This window comes from Myodes glareolus, chromosome 3 (assembly GCF_982192425.1).
Source record: "Myodes glareolus chromosome 3, mMyoGla1.1, whole genome shotgun sequence".
NCBI classification, from domain to species: Eukaryota; Metazoa; Chordata; class Mammalia; order Rodentia; family Cricetidae; genus Myodes; species Myodes glareolus.
In genome coordinates this window covers 83,394,412-83,414,185 of record NC_142028.1, presented here as the reverse complement: position 1 = coordinate 83,414,185, position 19,774 = coordinate 83,394,412, and the positions used below count along the sequence as shown (strand labels likewise).

The 19,774-nt window shown below is 47.2% G+C and overlaps 1 protein-coding gene across 2 annotated transcripts; it reads right to left on the bottom strand.

Annotated features, from left to right (window-relative positions):
- Positions 1-872: 872 nt before the first annotated feature.
- Positions 873-15,663, bottom strand: Shisal2a (shisa like 2A). Of its 2 annotated transcripts, XM_087904760.1 has the most exons (3): positions 15,482-15,663; positions 9,955-10,094; positions 873-1,144 (listed from the first exon to the last, which is right to left on the bottom strand). In XM_087904760.1, the coding sequence occupies exons 1-3, from the start codon at positions 15,661-15,663 to the stop codon at positions 897-899; spliced, it is 570 nt and encodes a 189-aa protein (XP_087760886.1). In that variant the 3' UTR covers positions 873-896. The 2 variants fall into 2 exon arrangements, 1 of the variants encoding a protein (XP_087760886.1); XR_015737540.1 differs by lacking the exons at positions 9,955-10,094; positions 15,482-15,663 and adding an exon at positions 8,991-9,443 and having other exon boundaries at positions 1,022-1,144.
- Positions 15,664-19,774: the final 4,111 nt, after the last annotated feature.

Sequence of the window (19,774 nt, the reverse complement as noted above, 5' to 3'; positions counted from 1 at the left end):
CTTTAAACTTGTGATCCTCCTGTCTGAGCATCTGAAGTAGCTTGGATGACAGGTCTAGACCACCAGACTCAACTGAAGTCTGTCACTTTATTAAACCTAGCAAGAAAACAAGGCACAGGGAGATTTAGTGACTGTCGAAGTCACTTGGGTTGAGTGGCTCAGTCCACCCCGTGGGGCCTGTATTGGGTGAAATAGTCATTCTTTTCCTCCCTCTTTTACTTTAAAAATTATAGTGTGTGTGCATGCGTGTATGTGTGTGTGTGTGCGTATGTGTGTGTGCATGTGTGTGCTCGCACAAGGGCCATCGTGCAAGTGTGGCATTCAGAGGACAATTTGGAGGAATCTGGTCTCTCCTTTTACCATGTGGGTTCCAGGGACCGAACTCAGACCACCAGGCTTGGCTGTAAGTTCCTTTGCTCACTGAGCCATTTCACCAGCCCTCACTCACTCACTCTTTTGTCTGCCTGAGAAACTCTGATGGTGGCGCCCTGTACCGTACTCCCTCCCATTCTGTGAGCTCATCAGTAGCTCACTCCAGGGCAGGTGGGATGATGGACAGGTAGATTTACCCCTTTCAGTGTGACTCTCTATCCCAGGGACTTTTATGTACACCTCCTCAGGGGCAGAGGACCCACATGAAGGTCAGGACTTCTCAGAAGGGCTCCCTGAGTCTCCATAGACTCAAGTTTCTGGATTGTGTGGTATTGCTACTCCCCTGCTCCCAATTGATGACTCACATCCTATTTCTGTTGGTTGACCCTAAGTTGGTCAGGGGTGCTTCTGCTGGGAAAAGCCCTCATTTAATCTTCTAGACTCCAATGTCTCTTTAGCCATTCCCACCCTCACCTTTAAAAAAAAAAAAGACTCAGAAGGAGTGATAAACATTTATTGGATGTTTAAGGAACTGATCCACATGGGTCAGGGGTGGGGACAGAGGCCTCTTCAGGGCTGCCTGGAATGTTGCTAGCGGTCACCGGGGCCATGAAGTGGTGCTGGAGGGGATATCTGGGGCCCATGGCCTGCCTTTCATTGCTTTCTAGTCGTGAGTTCAAGGAGTAACTCTGCCTGGGAGAGTTTGCCCCTGGCACCTCCATGGTGATTGTTGCGCTTGAACCTTGATGGTCATGTGACATCTCCTTGGCGCCTGAAAAACAGCAATCCTGAGGTGGCGTCCTCCTGCAGTCCATTGCCCAGCAGTGTTACACCCCTGGCCAACTTCTATGCTGATGTCCTGAGCACCTCACAGTGTTCACTGTCGTCAGCGAACCATTCATACAGCAAATATTTAACACTAGACCGCATTGCACAGTAGGAACTGCCCATGTTTCTCCTTAGTAAGGGGCGCCATTTCTAGGGGAGAAAGAGCAGACCTTCACCATAGCCCTAGGAAGGCTAAAAGCCATTAAAAAATTGCAAGTCCATTTTCTGGAGGAAGACACAGGCTTGTTATACAGCCAGCATGCAGAGGAGCATCTGTTGTTCTCTGCTTGAAGAACAGAGACCGGCTGGGTGGTGGTGGTGCACGCCTTTAATTCCAGCACCCTGGAGGCACAGGCAGGCAGATCTCTGAGCTCGAGGCTAGCCTGGTTTTCAGAGTGAGTTCCAGTCAGGACTACACAGAGAAACCCTGTGCATATACACCACCACAACATGCCTATACACCACCACACACATGTGCACATAACCCCCCACATGTGCATATACACCCCCACACAATGTACATATACACCACCACACACATGTGCATATATACCACCACACACATGTGCACATACACCACCACACACATGTGCATATACAACCCACACAATGTGCATATACACCACCACACAATGTACATATACACCACCACACACAGGTGCATATACACCACCACACACATGTGCACATAACCCCCCACATGTGCATATACACCCCCACACAATGTACATATACACCACCACACACATGTGCATATATACCACCACACACATGTGCATATACACCACCACACACATGTGCATATACACCACTGTAGGAGCCTGCTACTACAAAGTCAGCTAGAGTACCTAATGGGGGTCATTAAGGTCAAGGGAATGTCAGATGAAAGAAAGAGAGACAGAAGACAGAGGATAGAATTGGGAGGTCTGTTTGGTCATGTCAAAACAGCCACACAGCTCAGAGTTTATTTTAGAACTTATAATCCACAAAGGCAGAACAAAGCACAGCACAGACAGTCTGTCCGCATCTAACCACAAGACCATTCCTGTCCTTGAGTGTGCAGTTTCAATTTCTATCTCAATGTCCCTGAGGTTTGGCATCTGAAGTATTCTTGCTGCTAGATAGTGTGCTCTTTTCTCATGGGCAAAATGCTCTTTCCCCTGGGCTTAATCAGAACTTTCTCACAGTCCTCAAGGATGCAGGCAGAGCAGACAAGCTTGAACCCAAATGATCCTTTAAGTCAAAATTGACTCCAGATGGAAACTGAGTCACACATGGGCTGCCACACACCACTACACATGTGCATATACACCACCACATGTGCATAGATGCCACCACACACATAAAAAGAAAGTAATGGTTAATTAAAACGAGAGCTACTTAGAGTTGGGGTGTAGCTAAGTGGAAGAACGCAAGTTTAACATACATAGGGCTGTAGGGCCGATCCTCAGCACAAAGGAAAGAGGCACACCCTTGACTAATAATGCCACGTATTTCAGACTGACTAGGTACCGTGTAAACGTTATCTCTAATTTTTTCCAAAGGTTTCTTTACAGATTCGATTTGTTTAACATTCGAGTCTGGGCTGGAGCCACCACCTGCCAGTAACCTGCCAAAATGACAAACACAAAGGGAAAGAGAAGAGACACCTGATACGTGTCCTCTACACTTTTCAGAAAGCCTGGGGTTGTCCTTTGGCTCTGTGTTTGTGAAGCTGCAAAAAAGGTGACATTGTTGACATCAAGGAAATAGGTACCATTCAAAAAAGGCGTGCCCACAGACTTTAGTGGGCCAACAGGAAGAGTCTGCGGTGTCACCTAGGATGCCGCTGTTGAACTTATGAAGCAGTGCAAAGGCCGAGAAAGCATTCTGAATGGTGAAGGGAAATGGCCAGAAAAAGAAGGAGATGTGAGAGAAAGGTGTCTGGGTTCAACTGAAGAACCAGCCTGTTCTGCATCTCTGTGAGTTGGCGGCAGTGAAACCAAAGCTTCCAGAGCCTGTTCCCTAGGAATTCATGGCTTAATAGGTACTAAGAATAATAATAAAAAGATCTCTAAATGATCCAAAACACCAAAAACAAGGAACTGGAGAAATGGTTCAGTAGTTAAGAGAACTTGCTTCTGTTCCAGAGGACAGAGATAGATTCTCAGCATTCACATTGGGCAGCGGATAAGGGTCTAGACTCCAGCTCCAGGGGAAATCCTACTCCCCCTTCTGGCAGCCATAGACACTGCATCTACAAGCACAAACCCACACACAGACAAACCCATATAAACGTAACTGAAAGATAATTTTGAAAACCAAATAAATAAGCTGGGTGTGGTGGTGCATGCCTTTAATTCCAGTACTCAAAAAGCAGAGGCAGGCTGATGTCTGTGCATTTGAGTCCAGTCTGATCTACAAAGTGAGTTCCATGATAGTCAGGGCTACACAGAGAAACCCTGTCTCGATTAAAATACAAATAGGGCTGAGGGATGGCTCAATTATTAAAGGCTAGACTCACAGCCAAAACAAGTAAGAAATAAAAAGAAATAAAAGTAAGACGGGTGTCGGTAGTGCACACCTTTAATTCCAGAACTCGGGAGACAGAAGCGGGCAGATCTCTGTGAGTTCTAGACCAACCTGGTCTAAGGAGGGAGTTCCAGGACAGACAGGACTACACAGAGAAACCCTGTCTTGATTTAAAAGCAAGCAAGCAAATAAACAAAAACAAAGGAGCTGTGCCATGAGAACAGAAAGCCAATATTAGATCCAGGGTACCCACCCACCTGTCTCCAAAGACCTCCACCATCAGAGGTCCACCAACTGAGGTCCCTGAAGGCCTCAGTTTGTACCTGTGGTGACCAGTCTAGTCTGGGTTTGAAAGGTTCTTTCCTGCTCAGAGATGAGTCATGGCTAATCACTGATACCTGTGACTAACGATGTGATTCACAGATGTCACCCGACGTGTGTGTCATCAAAATGCAGCGGGATCTGGGGTGACTGAGCCCTCCAAGAGGTGGGGGTGGATGGGAGTGTGGTGGTGGTGGAAGCCACCATGAAGTGTAAGGCAGCTGTTGTAAAGAACTGTCTGTGGCCTGAAAGGCAAAGGCCTGGCCGGGAGCTAGCCTAGGAGTGCACCACCGCTCTTCTCAGGGTTCAAGTGTCCTTCTTGTATGACAGGAGCATCAGAACTGGTTTTCGGGTTCCCTGGGGGTTCTGGACGAGGATGGCTGATTAATGAACTCTTTCCAGAGGAAAGTGAAAGCAAAAGTTGATTTTTTTTCTTCTTCTTCTGATTTTTCCAGGTTTCTTAAATGCGCTTCGGGATGGGACATCAACTCCGTCCTCACTGCCCTTGTCTGGTCTCCAAACAGAATGGGTAACAGCTAAGAAGAGAAGTGGAGCTGTGATGTGTTTGAAGTCCCCAGAACTGGGCAGAACACAAGAGCAGGACCTCAGTCACCATTCTGATCTAGCTGGTTCCTCCCAAAGAATCCACTAAGGAAGTTGTGTGTGCTTAGCATGTGTGAGGCCTTGCATTAGATTCCCAACCTGGGGAGGGAGGAGAAGAGAAAGGGAGGGAGGGAAAGAGGAAAGTTTCTGTCTTTATTGCAGATCAGGTTTGGGAAATGGGGTGGGACGGGGTGGTGGCAGAATCCTAGGCATGGGAAAGAAACTGTCAGAAGTGGCTTTTTCATAACCACTTGCCAAGGCACCTGCCACACCACTTTTGCCCCATCATTCAGAGAGATAAACACACAGACACACACACACATATACACACTCACAGACATACACATGCACACAGTCATACACACACACAGACACACATAAACATACACAGATATACGCACACAGACAGACACACACATAGACACACAGACACACACAGACACACATATACACACTCACAGACATACACACACAGACAAACACACAGAGACACACATAAACACACAGACATACACGCACAGACACACACACGCACACACACACAGACATACACATGCACAGACGGACAGACAGACAGACACACACATGCATACACACAGTACAGTGATTTCACTTGAAAGCCTGGGAGATCTGCCTGGCATCCCAAACACACACACTCACTCTCTGTGGGGATTTTGTCACTTTTCCTGCTAAGTCTTGCTTTTTTTTCTCCTGTAAAATGGGAACCATGATCTCTCCTGTCTTACCAAAGAGCAAGACAGCAAAGCAAATGGAAGCAGGAGTCTATAAAGGGGAGAAGATCTGGTAAAAACAGTGTGTGTGTGTGTGTGTGTGTGTGTGTGTGTGTGTGTATGTGTGTGTGCGCGCGTGTGCGCGCACGTGTGTGTATGTACACACATACATACACTGGCTTAGTGCCGTGGGTATAGAGGAAAGGGGGGCAACACAGTGGAGACCTAGGGACTAGAGCTGCATTTGTTCAGATGGCAGAGAGGCAAAAGCAATCATTTAGTAAAAGGTCAACGGATGCATTTTCCATCTTTGAAAAACAAGAAACAAAAAGAGAGAGTATGTGCTGTCCCAAACCTTGGTGACTAAATAACCCGGCTGGTTGCTGAATGTGGAGAAACAGGAAGGTGGTCTTCATCTCAACTGTCAAGGACAAGCTATATGATCTCTAAGCCAGAAAGGCTGAGGTGGGAGCAGAGGATGGAGGCTAGAAAGACCCTGAACAGCCATATCCTGGGCTTGATGACACAAAAGAAAACAGGGCTTGAGAGGCAGAGAGGCATGTTGGAATCCCAGGACCACAGTTTGCAACTAGGAGCCCTTGGGCATCTCATCCAGCATCTCTGAGACCTGGCTGTCCCAGCTGTGCGAGTGATGCTCATCTCACCGGGGCAGTGGGGAAGATTAGGTGAGAGGCTACATAAGCAGTTTCAGAGTAGTATCTGGCACACAAGAGGGGCTTCCCTTTCTCAGCACATGGGTAAAGGGAGGGAGAGATAGAGCTGGCCAGTCACTCAATCACTAGGTGACTTTGAACCTGTTTGCTCACCCGTGCGACAAAAGTGGTGGTAGTGACCATGCAGAAGAAACTGGTAGTCTATTCAGGGAGGGTTTGTCCCTGTAACTCCTGTATAAACCTCACTACCCCAGCACATCAGTTCACTTAGTTCCTTGCACTGATAAACTTTTAGCTGGCTTCCTCTGTGACAGGCTGTCCTGATATCTATTGTACTGTCTTCATCTAAAGGAGTTATCTCACAAGGATGGACCATCAGACATAGAACTGCTGGTTACAGGGCACACATGTTTTTAGCATAAGAAGATCATTCCACGAAGTAGTTGAATCAATTTATATTCCTGCCAGCATCATGTTATATTTTCCATTTCCCCTTCAACTTTCTCACTATTAATATGACCCATCTCTGAACTTCTGTCAGTGTTTTATTTCTTTTATTTTATGTGCATGGTAGTTTGCTTGTACATGTATAGGTGCCCCACGTGTGTGCATTACCCTTAGAAGGTATCAGATACCCTGGCATTCAAGGAGGTTGTGAGCTCTGTGTAGCACGACTAATAAAAACCCAGAGACAGAGATTGGGGTTCAACCTGAAGATCAGAAAAAGAAAGCAGCCAAGACACTAGAGAGCTCTCACCTCTATGAAATCTTTAGACTGAAAGATATTAAACGTGCTACAGCTGGGAGTGTTCTCTTTTCTTTTTAGTATCATTGAGTTCTTTAAAATCATTTGTGTGTGTGTGTGTGTGTGTGTGTGTGTGTGTGTGTGTGCGCACCTCCATGGAGTCAGTTCTCTCCTACCTTATACAGATTCCCGGGATTGAAATCAGCTGTCAATCTTGCCCAGCCAGTGGCTTTACCCGCTGAACGATCTCAGCAGTCTGAAAGGTCTATCATTCTTAAATTGTATTCTCCTGACTTTTAATCTCTTCATGTGCATTGTGAATTTTGTTGTGTTATGGCTGTTTGTTGGAGATAGTCTCATAATTCCAGAATGGCCTCAAACTTGATATATAACCAAGGGCAACAGTGAGCTACTGGTCCTCCTGTTCTTTTTTTTGCTTGTTTTTTTATTTTTGTTTTTGTTTTTCCAAGACAGGGTTTCTCTGTGTAGCTCTGGCTGTCCTGAAACTTATTCTATAGACCAGGCTGGCCTCGAACTCAGAGATCCTCCTGCTTCTGCTTGGAGTGCTGGGATTAAAAGTATACACCACCACCCAGCAATCTTCCTATTTCTACCTCCCAAAAGGCTGGTATTATAGGCATGTGCCACCACATCAGGCTTGTATTGGGCTTTTATTATAATTATACTTTTCTCATTTGTTTAAAGATGTGTTTCTGTATTCTGGAAATCAACCCTGTCTTATTTTATATGCAGTGAGTCCCACTTATCCACAGTAGTTACGTAGTTATGTATTATAAAGTTCCTCAAAACGCTGAGTTAGCAAATACTAAAGCACCGCTAAAACAGGTTTGGTGGCAATTTGGGGTTAGAATAAGGAGGATCAGGAGTTCAAAGTTATCCTTGGCCTATGTAGTAAGTTACAGGCTAGCCTGGGCTGTATGAGACTTTGTCTTCTAGGGAGAATATAAGATGAGATTTCTGTATGCCTTTGGTCATGACATTTTTGTCAATCAATACTTAACTTTTTAGGTGCTGTTGATTAAAGAAACCTGATTTAATATATATTTCTTTTAAAGATGTTTATTTTATTCTTATGTGTATGGTTGTTTTGCCTGAATATATGTCTGTGTACCATGGGCACAGTTGGTGTTCTGGGAGACCAGAAGAGGGTATGAATCCCCTGGAACTGAAGTTATAAACAGTTGTGAGCTGCCACCTGGGTGCTGGGAAATCTAACCCAAGTCCTCTGGAAGAGCAGCCAGTAGTACTCTTAACTGCTGAGTCATCTCTCCATTCCCATGATTTATTATACATTTTTGATTTATTAACATTGAACTCAAGTCCTTATGTCAGACATTTAGCATTCTGTGTTCTTCACAAAGCACACAGTGTTCTTATGCTTAGGGGCACTAGACAGCGCTTCGGAACTGTATCCAGAGGCATTTCAACAGAGCAACTATCAATGAACATCAACATGGAACACATGGAACAAAGTGTCTCTAGACAGACACAAAGAGGACACAAACTTACAGAGTGTAGCCTTGAATGACATTATCTGGGACATGTGCACCTCAAATTTTTGCCACTCTGTACATAACCTCTTAAGTATCTCTAGTTGATTTTGAGGTTACAAATACACTTTAGCAAGTAAGCAAGTTCAAAAATATACAACCTGGGAATAGGATTACTATGAAGATAGATGCTTCACACACACACACACACACACACACACACACACACACACACACACAAAATCTTTGTAGTCCATCATTTTTTTAACTTTACGTATGACATCTTACATCATTTGTATCTGATTTAGGCAAATTAATCAATTTATTCTTCAACTCAGGTTTTTTTTTTTTTTTTTTTTTTCCTATTCCTGACTCCACAAGGAGACAGATGAACTCTTCCACTTTAAATCATCTTCAGAATCCTAGAAGGGTTTAGGGCTGTTGCTTGTTGCCTTCTTAAAGAATTTTTTTTTTTTTAGAAAATTAATCTCTTGCAAATGACAACATTCAGAGTTCTCTATCTTTCTCTGAGACTGCGGAATTACCCACCTGCCCTTCTACCTCCCTGATGCTCACCACCTTTGTTCCTCCCCTACCTTGCTGGCCCTCGTCCTTGCGGCACCCTCACAAATGACCCTGCTACTGTACAGGTCTCAGTCAGCCCTGCCCACATTTGTATCCATCGCCTACTCACCCTGCCTTTTCTCCTCTGTCTCACATCATCATCTTTGCTGGCTCAACGCTGGTTAAAGCTGATACAGTCGGTATCAGGCAGGGTTGTACTTACACGCTTGCTTAGTTTGTAGCGGGCAGAAGAGCATGTCTCTGAGAGAAGAAGCCCGGGCTGGACCTCATTTCTTTTGTCAGCCGGGACTCCTTGAGTGAGTCTCCAGCCCTCATCTCCACTGTGACGTGAGACAACGCCCACCTTGGCCGCTGTCCGCTCAACGGAGAACTTTTTGGCTAACATGGGCTTGGATCTTTCACAGTTCCTTGCCAGAGGTTATAAAGTGTGCGGTGTGGGCTTAAGAAAAGGCAACACATCTTTTTTTGTTCCATTCGGGCTTCTCAATGGCCCGGGCTCGAGGAGGAATGGGTAGTCAGGACAGCAGGCTACGAGAAATAAAGTCCTGTATTCGCTTTCTGATGAAATGTTGATTTTTGAGAAACAGCAAGTTTGTCTTACTAGCTCTGTTTTGTTTGGGAGAATGTGAAAATCAGTTTGCATCCCCTAAGGCTAGAATGAAAACACTGTCTTAGAAAATCCACCGTGCATACTTTCCGTGTGAGGATGGAATGCTGAGGGCATTCGGGACCCTGATGAGGACCGAGCACACGAGGTCTGAACGGGTCAGATCCCAGACCTCCTGAGAAGTGTGAATGTTTGCAGAACACTCAGGAGGTGAATGTTCTCAATCTCATTTCTCCCTTTCCTTTCTTTCACTTTCTTTTATTTTCCCCCTTTGAGACAGGTCTCACTATGTAGGGCAGGCTGACTCAGTCTCAGAGATCTGCCTGCTTCCACCTCCTAAGTGCTGGGATTAAAAGGACCCACTCCCGTACCTGGCCCCCTAGATCTCATTTCTCATTCTTCCTCCTCCGCAAAGAAAGGTTTGAGCCTGCCCATCCCAAGGGCGCCATTATAGCTTCTCTCTTACCTGTTGTCGCCAAGCTTAAGCCCGGGTCCAGCTTTGCGTGGGGCTTTGAGCTGATGAACAGATAGCAGAGCACACACGCGGTGACGATGAAGGCCAGAAGGACCACGGCTGCTGTGGAGAGGCCCACGAGAGCGCCCACGCTGGGGAGAGACCACAGGGGGAGAGGGTGCTGGGGCCTGGGAGAGCAGAAGCCTGAGTGCTAGGAATCAGCTTCAACTTTCCGGCTATATCTGAGGAATATCAGTGGGGGTCTTCTGCCTGGCTGTGCTCTCCAGCCAATTATATGTGCACACACTGACCCATGCACACATACAAATACATTCTTGCAAGATGGTGTAAAGTGGAAATAGCAAGACAATACCAGACACAAAACTTAGCCCAAACTTAGCTAAAATATAGAGGTAAACACACGGTTGGAGGGAAATGCAGCAAACTACCACCAACCTGTTTCTGGGTATAATGCAGGCTGTAGATATCAGGTCGTATCCCCTTGGGTCCTATCACGGTGGAATACTCACACAGTTTCAGTTGCTAGCATCTGTAGCTCTTTGTCCGAGGACTTTCTTAGACCCAGGACGAAATTCTGCTCATTGAACAAGTCAGGAGTATGGGATAATTAATGCTTCCCTCCCTTGACATGCCCTCAACCACAGTGGTGTGTACATCCCCAGCTCCTGTGTCCTCTGGGGGCGTAACTCTGAGGTGTGCATTGAACGCTGACTGGCAGACACTAAGCGCTGGTTACCACTGTGTGACTTGTTGGTAACATAATCTATTCTTGGTGTTTTCTCTCTGACTCATTTTCCCACCCTCTATCAGTGTTTTCTGAGATCACTTTCCATAAAAGACTACTTAGCTGAGTGTAATGGTGCACGCCTTTAATCCCAGCTCTTGGGAGGCCGAGGCAGGTGGATCTCTGTGATTTCAAGGCCAGCCTGGCCATGGTGAGTTCTGCAATAACCAGGACTGCAGAGAGATTTTTGTCTAAAAACCAAACCAAGCAAGCAGCAAAACCTCTTTGGCTCTTTGCACAAGCCAACACATGCCAGCTCCCTTTTTTGCATTTCTTTCTTCTGCCTTCTTCCATATTTTCCGCACTGGTTACATGGCATCTTGCTGATGCTGAAATGGTTATCTCAGGCCGGGATGTAGCTCACTTGGTGAAGTGCTTGCTCGACTTGCAAGTGTGAGGACTCAAGCGCGGTACCCAGACCCATGCGGTGGTGCACACTTGGTAAGCCAAAGCACTGCACAGATAGAGGCAGCCAGTCTAGCTTAGCTGGTGAGCCCAAGGCTAAGGAGAGAACTTTCCTCAAAGGAGGTGGATGGTGTACCTGAGAATCACACCTGAGGTTGACTGCTGGCCTCCACACATACAAGTGTGCATATACAACCACACACACACACAAAGATAGACACACACAGACTCATACACAGACACATACACACAGACACATAGACACACATGCATTAAAAGAACATTCCAGTAATTTTCTCATTTGAGATACACTTATTGTTCAAGGGGCTGCCAGTTGTGGACTCTACGAGCACCAGGATGGGGAAGTGGCCTCTGGAACTTTCCAGAGAACTTCAGTGGAATGGATAAGAAGACTGGAGGATGTGTCCCTAACTGGAGGTGAGTTAGGGAGCAAATGCTGTCTCTGAAATGCATTGTCCTTGGTGTTCTGTCTGGGGACTAAGGGTACAGAGACGGGAACGAGGCTCCAAAAGGGAAACCTGGTTTCAGTACCAGATGAACTTAAACTGATCAGCGTTGTCTAGTGGGGGGGGGGGGAGGGGGACACTGTCCCCAGAGTGGGGTGAGTTCCTCCTGAGAAAAGATACTCACAGGACAGACTGAGCTGCCTTTTGGTGAAGTCACACTCTGCTCTGCACAGAAGCCAAACCAGAGGCCTCTGGACTTAGGAGGTTTCACTGCACTGACTCTGAAGGATGAAGACCCACTGTGGCTCCTGAGAAGACACTGAAGGAGCCCTGACAGCTGCAAGATCAAGTTCTTTTCAAAGTTTGAATCCCGATTCTGCCATGCATCAGGGAAAAATGCAGCTTTGCTTTTCTGATCTCCGTTTGTGAGTGTTGTTCTCTCACCAGGTGGCCACAAGCGTGTTGTGAGATAGCGTTTGCAGTACCTGGCCACCAACTCTGCCCTTCAGCTGCCTGCCTCCTGTCACACTCTGGCAGAAAGAAGCTGGAAGGAGGTTTTAGTAACTGGGCCAGATGGCGCGGTTATACCAGCCGCTTCTCTACGGGACGTCTTCTTTCTGAGATGATTAGCCTTTAAAGACGGCTTTCTCTCCCCTCACACTCTCTCAAAGGATACAGTGTTTACCTGGAGATTTTCTTATGATTGCAAGAATGAAATTTCATGAAAAAGGCAAAATGAAATTTGGAACAAAACAAAAGGCAAATGTCTCCATGCCGCAGCGACTCTGTCACTGTGTGAGCTCTGTCAGAAGCACGGGGTTCAGAGTTCAGAGCGCGCTAATCATCCTGAGGCTCCTCCGCTCTATGCTTAGCAACTGTCTTGATGTTTATGAACCATATGTTAGAACCCAGGAAGTGGGGTCAGCAGTTGAGAGCACTGGCTGCTCTTCTGGAGGACCCAGCGTTCCGTCTCCAGCACTCACACGACAGCTGACAACCATCTGTGACTCCAGTCTCTGGGGATCTGATGCCCTCTTCTGACTTCCACAGGCACTGTGTGCAGAGGCACAGGCACACGGAAAACCCCCACACCCAACCCCATCCCCCAACGAAAGACCCCAGGAAGTCGCTTCACACACTGGAAACTTTCAGCTGTTTTTAGGGGTCACACCGACACAGAATTTGACCTTAAAGCGCTCCCTATCCAACCCTCCCCTGAAACCTGTCTAAGTCACTAAACTTGAGGAACTAAAGCATTCCCCTGGGAGAAGGTTTCCAAGACAACAGGAGAGGTCCCCAGAGGTGAGTAGATAGGGAATGATGGAAGAGGGAAGGATTACCGGCTGGGGGCTTGGGAGCTGTGCTTCTTTGTATCCTGAGGGGACAGCACAGCATTCAGACACAGCAGTCAGTGTATGGTTTGGGGAGAGCTGAGGACATCAGCTGTCTGTCAGAAGCCAGAAAGGGTTCAGACTGTCATTGAACAGGACTAGTTTGGGTCCTGTTCTATCACTATTCATCTCAGCTCGATCACTTCTCAATGGGATACTCTCAATAACAACATAACCCCTCTTAAGTCTCTCCATTTATAAAATGGAGCGATATCTTAGGGCTATGTATACGCGGGAATGTGTAACCCACCCTAAGCCCATCTCTGCCATCATAGTGCTAGAAGACAGGGTTCACTTTCAAACTCTGAGCTTCGCATCCCACACAGATGAGAAAGGGAACCCTTTCCTACTGAGTGCCTGCTCAGTGCACTGAGCGCCTTTGCGTGCAACACACACCACCTCACTCCTTCCTTGCACTCTGTCTTCTGTGAGGCAAGCATTCATACTGCTCTACGTTTTATATTATCTTATTGAGACAGGATCTCCTGGGGGCTTGAGGCTGGCCTGGCACTCACCACGTACCCCTAACTGGCCACAACATCACCCATGTTCTCTCTGCCTCAAGTTATGCAAGTGCTGGGCTTCCAAGTGTGAACTACTGTGCTTGGACTTTTCCAGTTCACAAGCTGGGATGAGAGCACCAAGGTTTGTGCCAGGTTCTGAACAGATCACAGCCCCACACCGTTCCCGCCCCTCAAAGACAATCATCTTCCTTCTGTCTTAGCGCAGTGCTAACCACAGTGAGACTTCAGCAGGGACTGTGCTGTTTTACATAGGTGTAGGTTCTTCTGCTCTAACCCAGAAGTTTTCAACCCGTGGGTCTTGACCCCTTTGGGGGTCGAGTAACCCTTTCACAGGGGTCACCTAAGGCCATCAGAAAACATGTATTTACAATATGATTCCTAACAGTAGCAAAATGGCAGTTATGAAGAAGCAATGAAAATCATTTTATGATTAGGGTCACCACAACATTAGGAAGGCTGAGAACCACTGGGGGGCTTGGTGATATACTCAGTGTTAGAGTACTTGTCTATGATATGCCCAAGGCCCTGGGTTTGATTCTCACAACAAGAATGGAAGGTCCTTTTGCAGGGAATAATTGGTTGTCTATCCTCATTGCCTTGTACAAAGACACTATAGCAAGGATTACAGTGAATGGATAAATATACAGGAATAGGCTATTAGTGTGATTCCTTGGGCTTTCAGACAGCAGCCAAATGTGCAGGATATGATAGCCTGGTCGTCTGAAAATGTTTTAGAATTACAGATTGAACACCTTAGAAAAAGCTATCTTTGTAGTTGTAATTGGCATATATCAAGTTGCTTTCATCTCTTTCTTGTTCCTTGCCTCTCTCTGCCTTAATCAGAAATCAGGACTGCGATGGGTCATTTTCCCCATGGGTAGCAAAAGAGACAGAAAGACTCAGACGGTTCAGCAGCTAACGACGCTCTCCTCCCACCCAGAAAGCACACAGTCTTCTGCTCACACACTGCTAGGGACAGAAAACTCTCGGTTACCCCTTTCCCGGAGCAGATTGGGGATCAGGCTCTACTTTGTGGATGAAACCTTTGGAGACACAGAGGGATTCAGACCGACTGACCCTCAGCTCCATGCTTAGGTCTCAGGGTTGTCAGAGCTGGGCCAAGCAATCCTGTCCCTGAACAGCCAGAGAAACTACAGTGTGTTCACCCAGACCATACTCTATATTGAAATGGCTGGAGCAGGCCTCTGCTATGGCAGCACTATGTCACACTGGACTTGTAGGGAGCTTTAGCACAAGCATAGGGTACACCTCCAGGCTCATGCAAGTGTCCAGTAGAGAAAGTGAGAGGGAGGGAACAAGCCGAGGCTGGGCTGAGACGGGGTTGGCATGCGTCATTAGGTGAGGATGAAGGTTTGAGGCTGTGGTGGATGTGGGTCTAGACTAAAGCTTACTGAAGTCAATATGTGGCTTAACAGTTGGGGGGGGGTTGCAGGCAGGTTTGAGGGGGAAGCTGGGGCAGGTGACAGTTAGGGACTTTATAAAGCTGGGAATGGGGGTGGAGCTGGCATCTGGGACAGCCCCCCAGAAGGGTGGGCATCTGTGGGAGGACTAATGTTGGGATGTATGTATGTCTGAGATAGCATTTGCTGTTAGGGCAAGAGTTGGGTTGTGATTTGGGATTGGGTTGCGGTAGTGGCAGTAAGAAGCTCAGAGTAGGAACAGAAGGAGAGCTTTGGGGCAGTGCTGGTCAGATTCAAGCATGGTTCCAAATAATGGTTGGGGTCAGGATAAAGGAAGAGTTGAGATGGGGCTTCAAGAGTGCCATGAGTTAGTGATAAAGTGAGAGTAGGGTCAGTACTGACAACGAAGAGAAAGGATGATTTGCGGTATGGGCACTTAGATGAAAGTGGAGGCTTAGCAAGAGGCTAGCCTGAAGGTGGGCGAGGGGGTTAGGGTTCATGGTGAGATTAGGGTCAGGGCCTGTACCTGAGCCACCACATGTAGCTGTGCTCGTATGGGAAGAAGCTGTGCGGGTCGTCGCAGCAGTATTTGTGGTCGCGGAAGCCACAGCAGAAGACGGCAGCCGCCTCGCCCCCTGGCAGCGGGCAGCTGAAGCCGCGCACCACCTCCTGCTCCGCGCTCACGTAGCTCGAGCAAGCGCCGCTCATCTCGCCTTCTTGGACCCCCAGACGGAAGGCAGGCCAGCGAGGGACTGCGGGACACCCAGCGGATTCCCGGGAAAGAGACGTGGAGGCCAGGCAGGCAGGGAAGCGCGCAGGCAGAGGCGCGCAGAGAAAGGCACAGCGAAAGGCGCGGATGCGCGGTGAGGACGGGGCGCCCGGGGACCCGGTGGACAGGTGCGCGGGCGCGGAGGCAGGGGAGCGCGCGGGGACCCAGTTCGAGGAGAGACCTGCCCCCGCCCCCCCCCCCCCGAAACACCACGCCAGGGCTGGGTAGGCAAGGTGGACATTCGAGGTAACACCGTGCCTGGGCGCCAGGACCCTTCTCGGGAAGATTGTGTGCTACACAGAAGACAGGCAGATGGGGTCCGCAGGGGTTGAGAAATACACTACTCCATTTATCTGGGATTTTCTTGTATAGACGGCAACTGAGTGGGGATCAGAGACAAGTCATTTATTTCCCCAGGCTTCTGAGCTCATGGGATTTCAACCCTACTGCTGTCTTGCTGGTTCTCAGCAAACCTCTTTTCCAGTGGCCTCGTGTAGTCCACACTGGTCTTGCCGTCCTGATGACGTTGCCTCCAAATTCCAAATACTGTGATTCCGGGTGTGTGCTTCCACACCACGCTCTACTAAATTTTTAAAAGCCTTCATTTCTACTTTCTTTACCTGTGTTTTCTTTCCTCTCCTGGTCCCTCCTTCACCCACAACATGGACACGGTCCCGATTAGCACTCCCTGCTATTGGCCAAGGACAACAGGGAAGAAACCTTTTCCCTGTCTCAACTAGGGGCTGCAGCCTTCACAACTTGTTCCCAGACAACAAGGGCAGCATTCTCATTCCTGTCTGAAGGAGCTTCCAGAGCCTGGGTTTCCCCAATGTACCCTGAGAAGTACATTGACAGAAGATCTCTAAGGACTTACCCGGTTTCTCAGAGCCTTAGCTGTGTGTGTTCACAGAAGTGGACAGTAGGAAATAGTCAGTGTGAGGGCTTCCCCTTTGCTCTGGTGTGTGTGTGTGTGTGTGTGTGTGTGTGTGTGTGTGTACGTGTGTGTGTTGTAATCATGGATCTGAAGGGGTCTGGGTATATGCTCAGCTGACTCCTTCTCTGCTTCTCCCTGTACTTTTTTCCTTCTGTCTTCTAAGGCAGCTCTGCGGATGCTGTTGTGTTCCAAGCCCTGACCTGGGTAGCTGAAAAGGTCAGATCTGGGCCTGCCCTTGAGAAATAGTTTGGTGGAGGAATCAGAGTGAATTCATAATGGAGAGGTCAGTGGAGGAATCAACACAGGACTAGGCAGAGACAGGGGGATACCCGGATTATAGACGTGGAGGGGCTCTATGTAAGGGAATGAGGAAGGGTTTGAGAGGGGGATGACTTTGACGGTCACCGTGACGTAAACAAAAACAATGAACAGAAAAGGAGCCAGACTTGATGGCATGTACCAGTAGTCCAAGGTATTCAGCAGGCTGAGGCAGGAGGATGGCCTGAGCCCAGGAGTTTAAGGTCAGCCTGCCAATGCAGAGCTCATCTCAACAGTGAGCAAAGACTTACCTCTGGCATAGAGTATTGTCTGCCTAGCATGCACGAGGCCCCAGAGTCTGTCATCAGTACCTCAAAGCCAAGAGGAACTGTCATTATTCCCAGACAAGCCTTTCCTGAGCTGGGGTCACTGAAGACTGAAGAAGATGCACTTTGACCTCCATCTACCAGAAGAAGGTGGGGGTAGGGGTGGGAAATGGGAGGTTGGGGGAGCGGGGGGGTCTTTTGGGAAGGAGTGAAGCCTCGGTGAGACGAGGTCAGCTGGAAGAACTGGGAAGACAATTCCCCAAACCCTTTTCCAGGGAAGAATCTATTTCTTTCTCCTAATAGCCCAGAGAAAGGATTATGCCCCCAAGAGAAACAAGCATAACATCACACAGTCACCCATCAGTGACCCAAGTACAAGCAGTGGGCGCTGTGACTATCTGACCAGGAGTTCCTTTGGATTCTTGATGAAGTATAGGGGCCTCTACTAATAATGATGTTTTTAATTGCAGAGGAGACTTTATTTAGGATCATAAGGCTGTCAGATGGATTGAATTGCAACTTAATCCTGCTGTTTAAATGTTAACAAGATTGCTGAGTCTACTAAGCACTATAATGTTGAAGCCATTTCTATAGTGATGGAGCCGTGGATGGCACTTTCCTGCCTCCATTTTGCCGCTTATTTGTATTCTAGAAGGAAGTGCTGAAGTCCAGTTGGGACTAGTGTTAACAAAGATGGACTTCCCCCTCCAAGTTAGACCATTTCACTGCATCCAAAGATTCCAAGCACTTGTGGTCTTGTGCTAAAAAAAAAAAAAATCATCTTTCTCTGGTCTAGTTCCTTCCTTAATGTTTGTTCCTTTGTTATAGCCATTATGTTCCTTCATAATATTTTTCTGAAGACATTAATTGCTCACTTATTGTATGCCAGGTAGTGTGTGTGTGTGTGTGTGTGTGTGTGTGTGTGTAAGCATGCTCCTGAGCCATGGTGCACATGACTTGTTCAATCCTCCCATCGTATGGATCCTGGGACTGAAATGCATGTTGTTAGCTTTGGTGGCAAACACTTTTGCCCTCTGTCTTAATTAGGGTATTTATTGCTGTGAAGAGACACCATGACCACGGCAACTTTTATCATCATCATCATCATCATCATCATCATCATCATCATCATCATCATTTTGGTTTTTCAAGATAGGGTTTCACTGTTTAGCTCTGACTGTCCTGGAACTCACTTTGTAGACCAGGCTGGCCTCAAACTCATGGAGCTCCACCTGCCTTTGCCTCCTGAGTGCTGGGATTAAAGGTGTGCTCCACCACCACCCTGACATGGCAATTCTTATAAAGTAAAGAATTTATTTTGGGGTAGCTTGCTTACAGTCTCAAAGGTTTGGTCCATTACCATCACAGCGGGAGCATGGTGGAGATGCAGGCAGATGTGGTCCTGGAGATGTAGCTAAGAGACCTACAATGTGCAGGCAACAGGAAGTGAACTGAGACACTGGGTGGTAGCCTGAAAATAGGAAACCTCAAAGCCCAGCCCTATAGTGACACACGTCCTCCAACAAGGTTATACTCACTCCAATAAAGCCACATCTCTTACTAATGCTACTCCCTGTGAGATTATACGGGCTAATTACATTCAGACCACCACACCTTTGAACCATCTTGCCAACTGAAAACATCTTTCAAGTTAGGTGCTTATTTTCCCATTTTGCAGACAAAGTGACTAAGACTCAAGGAGGCTACATGACTTCTCCAAAGCCACGAGGCCATCAGAGTTCTATACCATTGACCCTACCAAGATGAAGTCTGTGGGCCAAAATCTCTCATTGCCAGAAGAGACAGCGTGGAGGAGCTTATAGAGAAGAAGGGGGGCGGGGGATCTCACACCTGCTGAGAACAAACTGGAAACTAATATTTGTGCCCATGCTTTCTGTTGTCTCTTTACTCCTCACAACAACCTGCACAATAATATTTTCTTCATCAAAAAAAAATTAGCTAGTGTAGTGGTGGGCACGCATAAGACCAGCACTTGGAAGGCAGAGGTAGGAGATTTGCAGCAAATTCCAAGCCAGCTAGAGTTACATAGCAAGACTTTATCTTATTAAAAAAAAATAACAGGAACTGGGATAAGGTAGTAGGGATGGTGCAATCTTTTAATCCCAGCACTTGAGAGGCAAAGGTAGGAAGATTTCTGAGTTCAAGTCTTGCCTGGTCTACATAGCAAAACAAGTACCAGGACAGCCAGGACCACACAGAGAAAATCTGTCTTGGAAAACAAAAACATCCCCCAACAAAAACCAAACAAACAGCATTAGCAAAATGTATAAGTATCTGTTATAAAATAATACATTTAAAATGTCAATAATTAAAAAAAATGGTCGATAGTCTCCTCCTGCCCCTCTCTTTCTCTCTCTCATACCCACATACATCTTGGGACATGCACCCCCTTCCTCTGTCCCCCCTCACCAATCACACACTAACTTAACTTCATGGATAGGAAAACCAAATCCTAGACAGGACTAGTAATTTGCTGAAGGATAGACAAGTAACAAGTTCCAGTCACTGCTG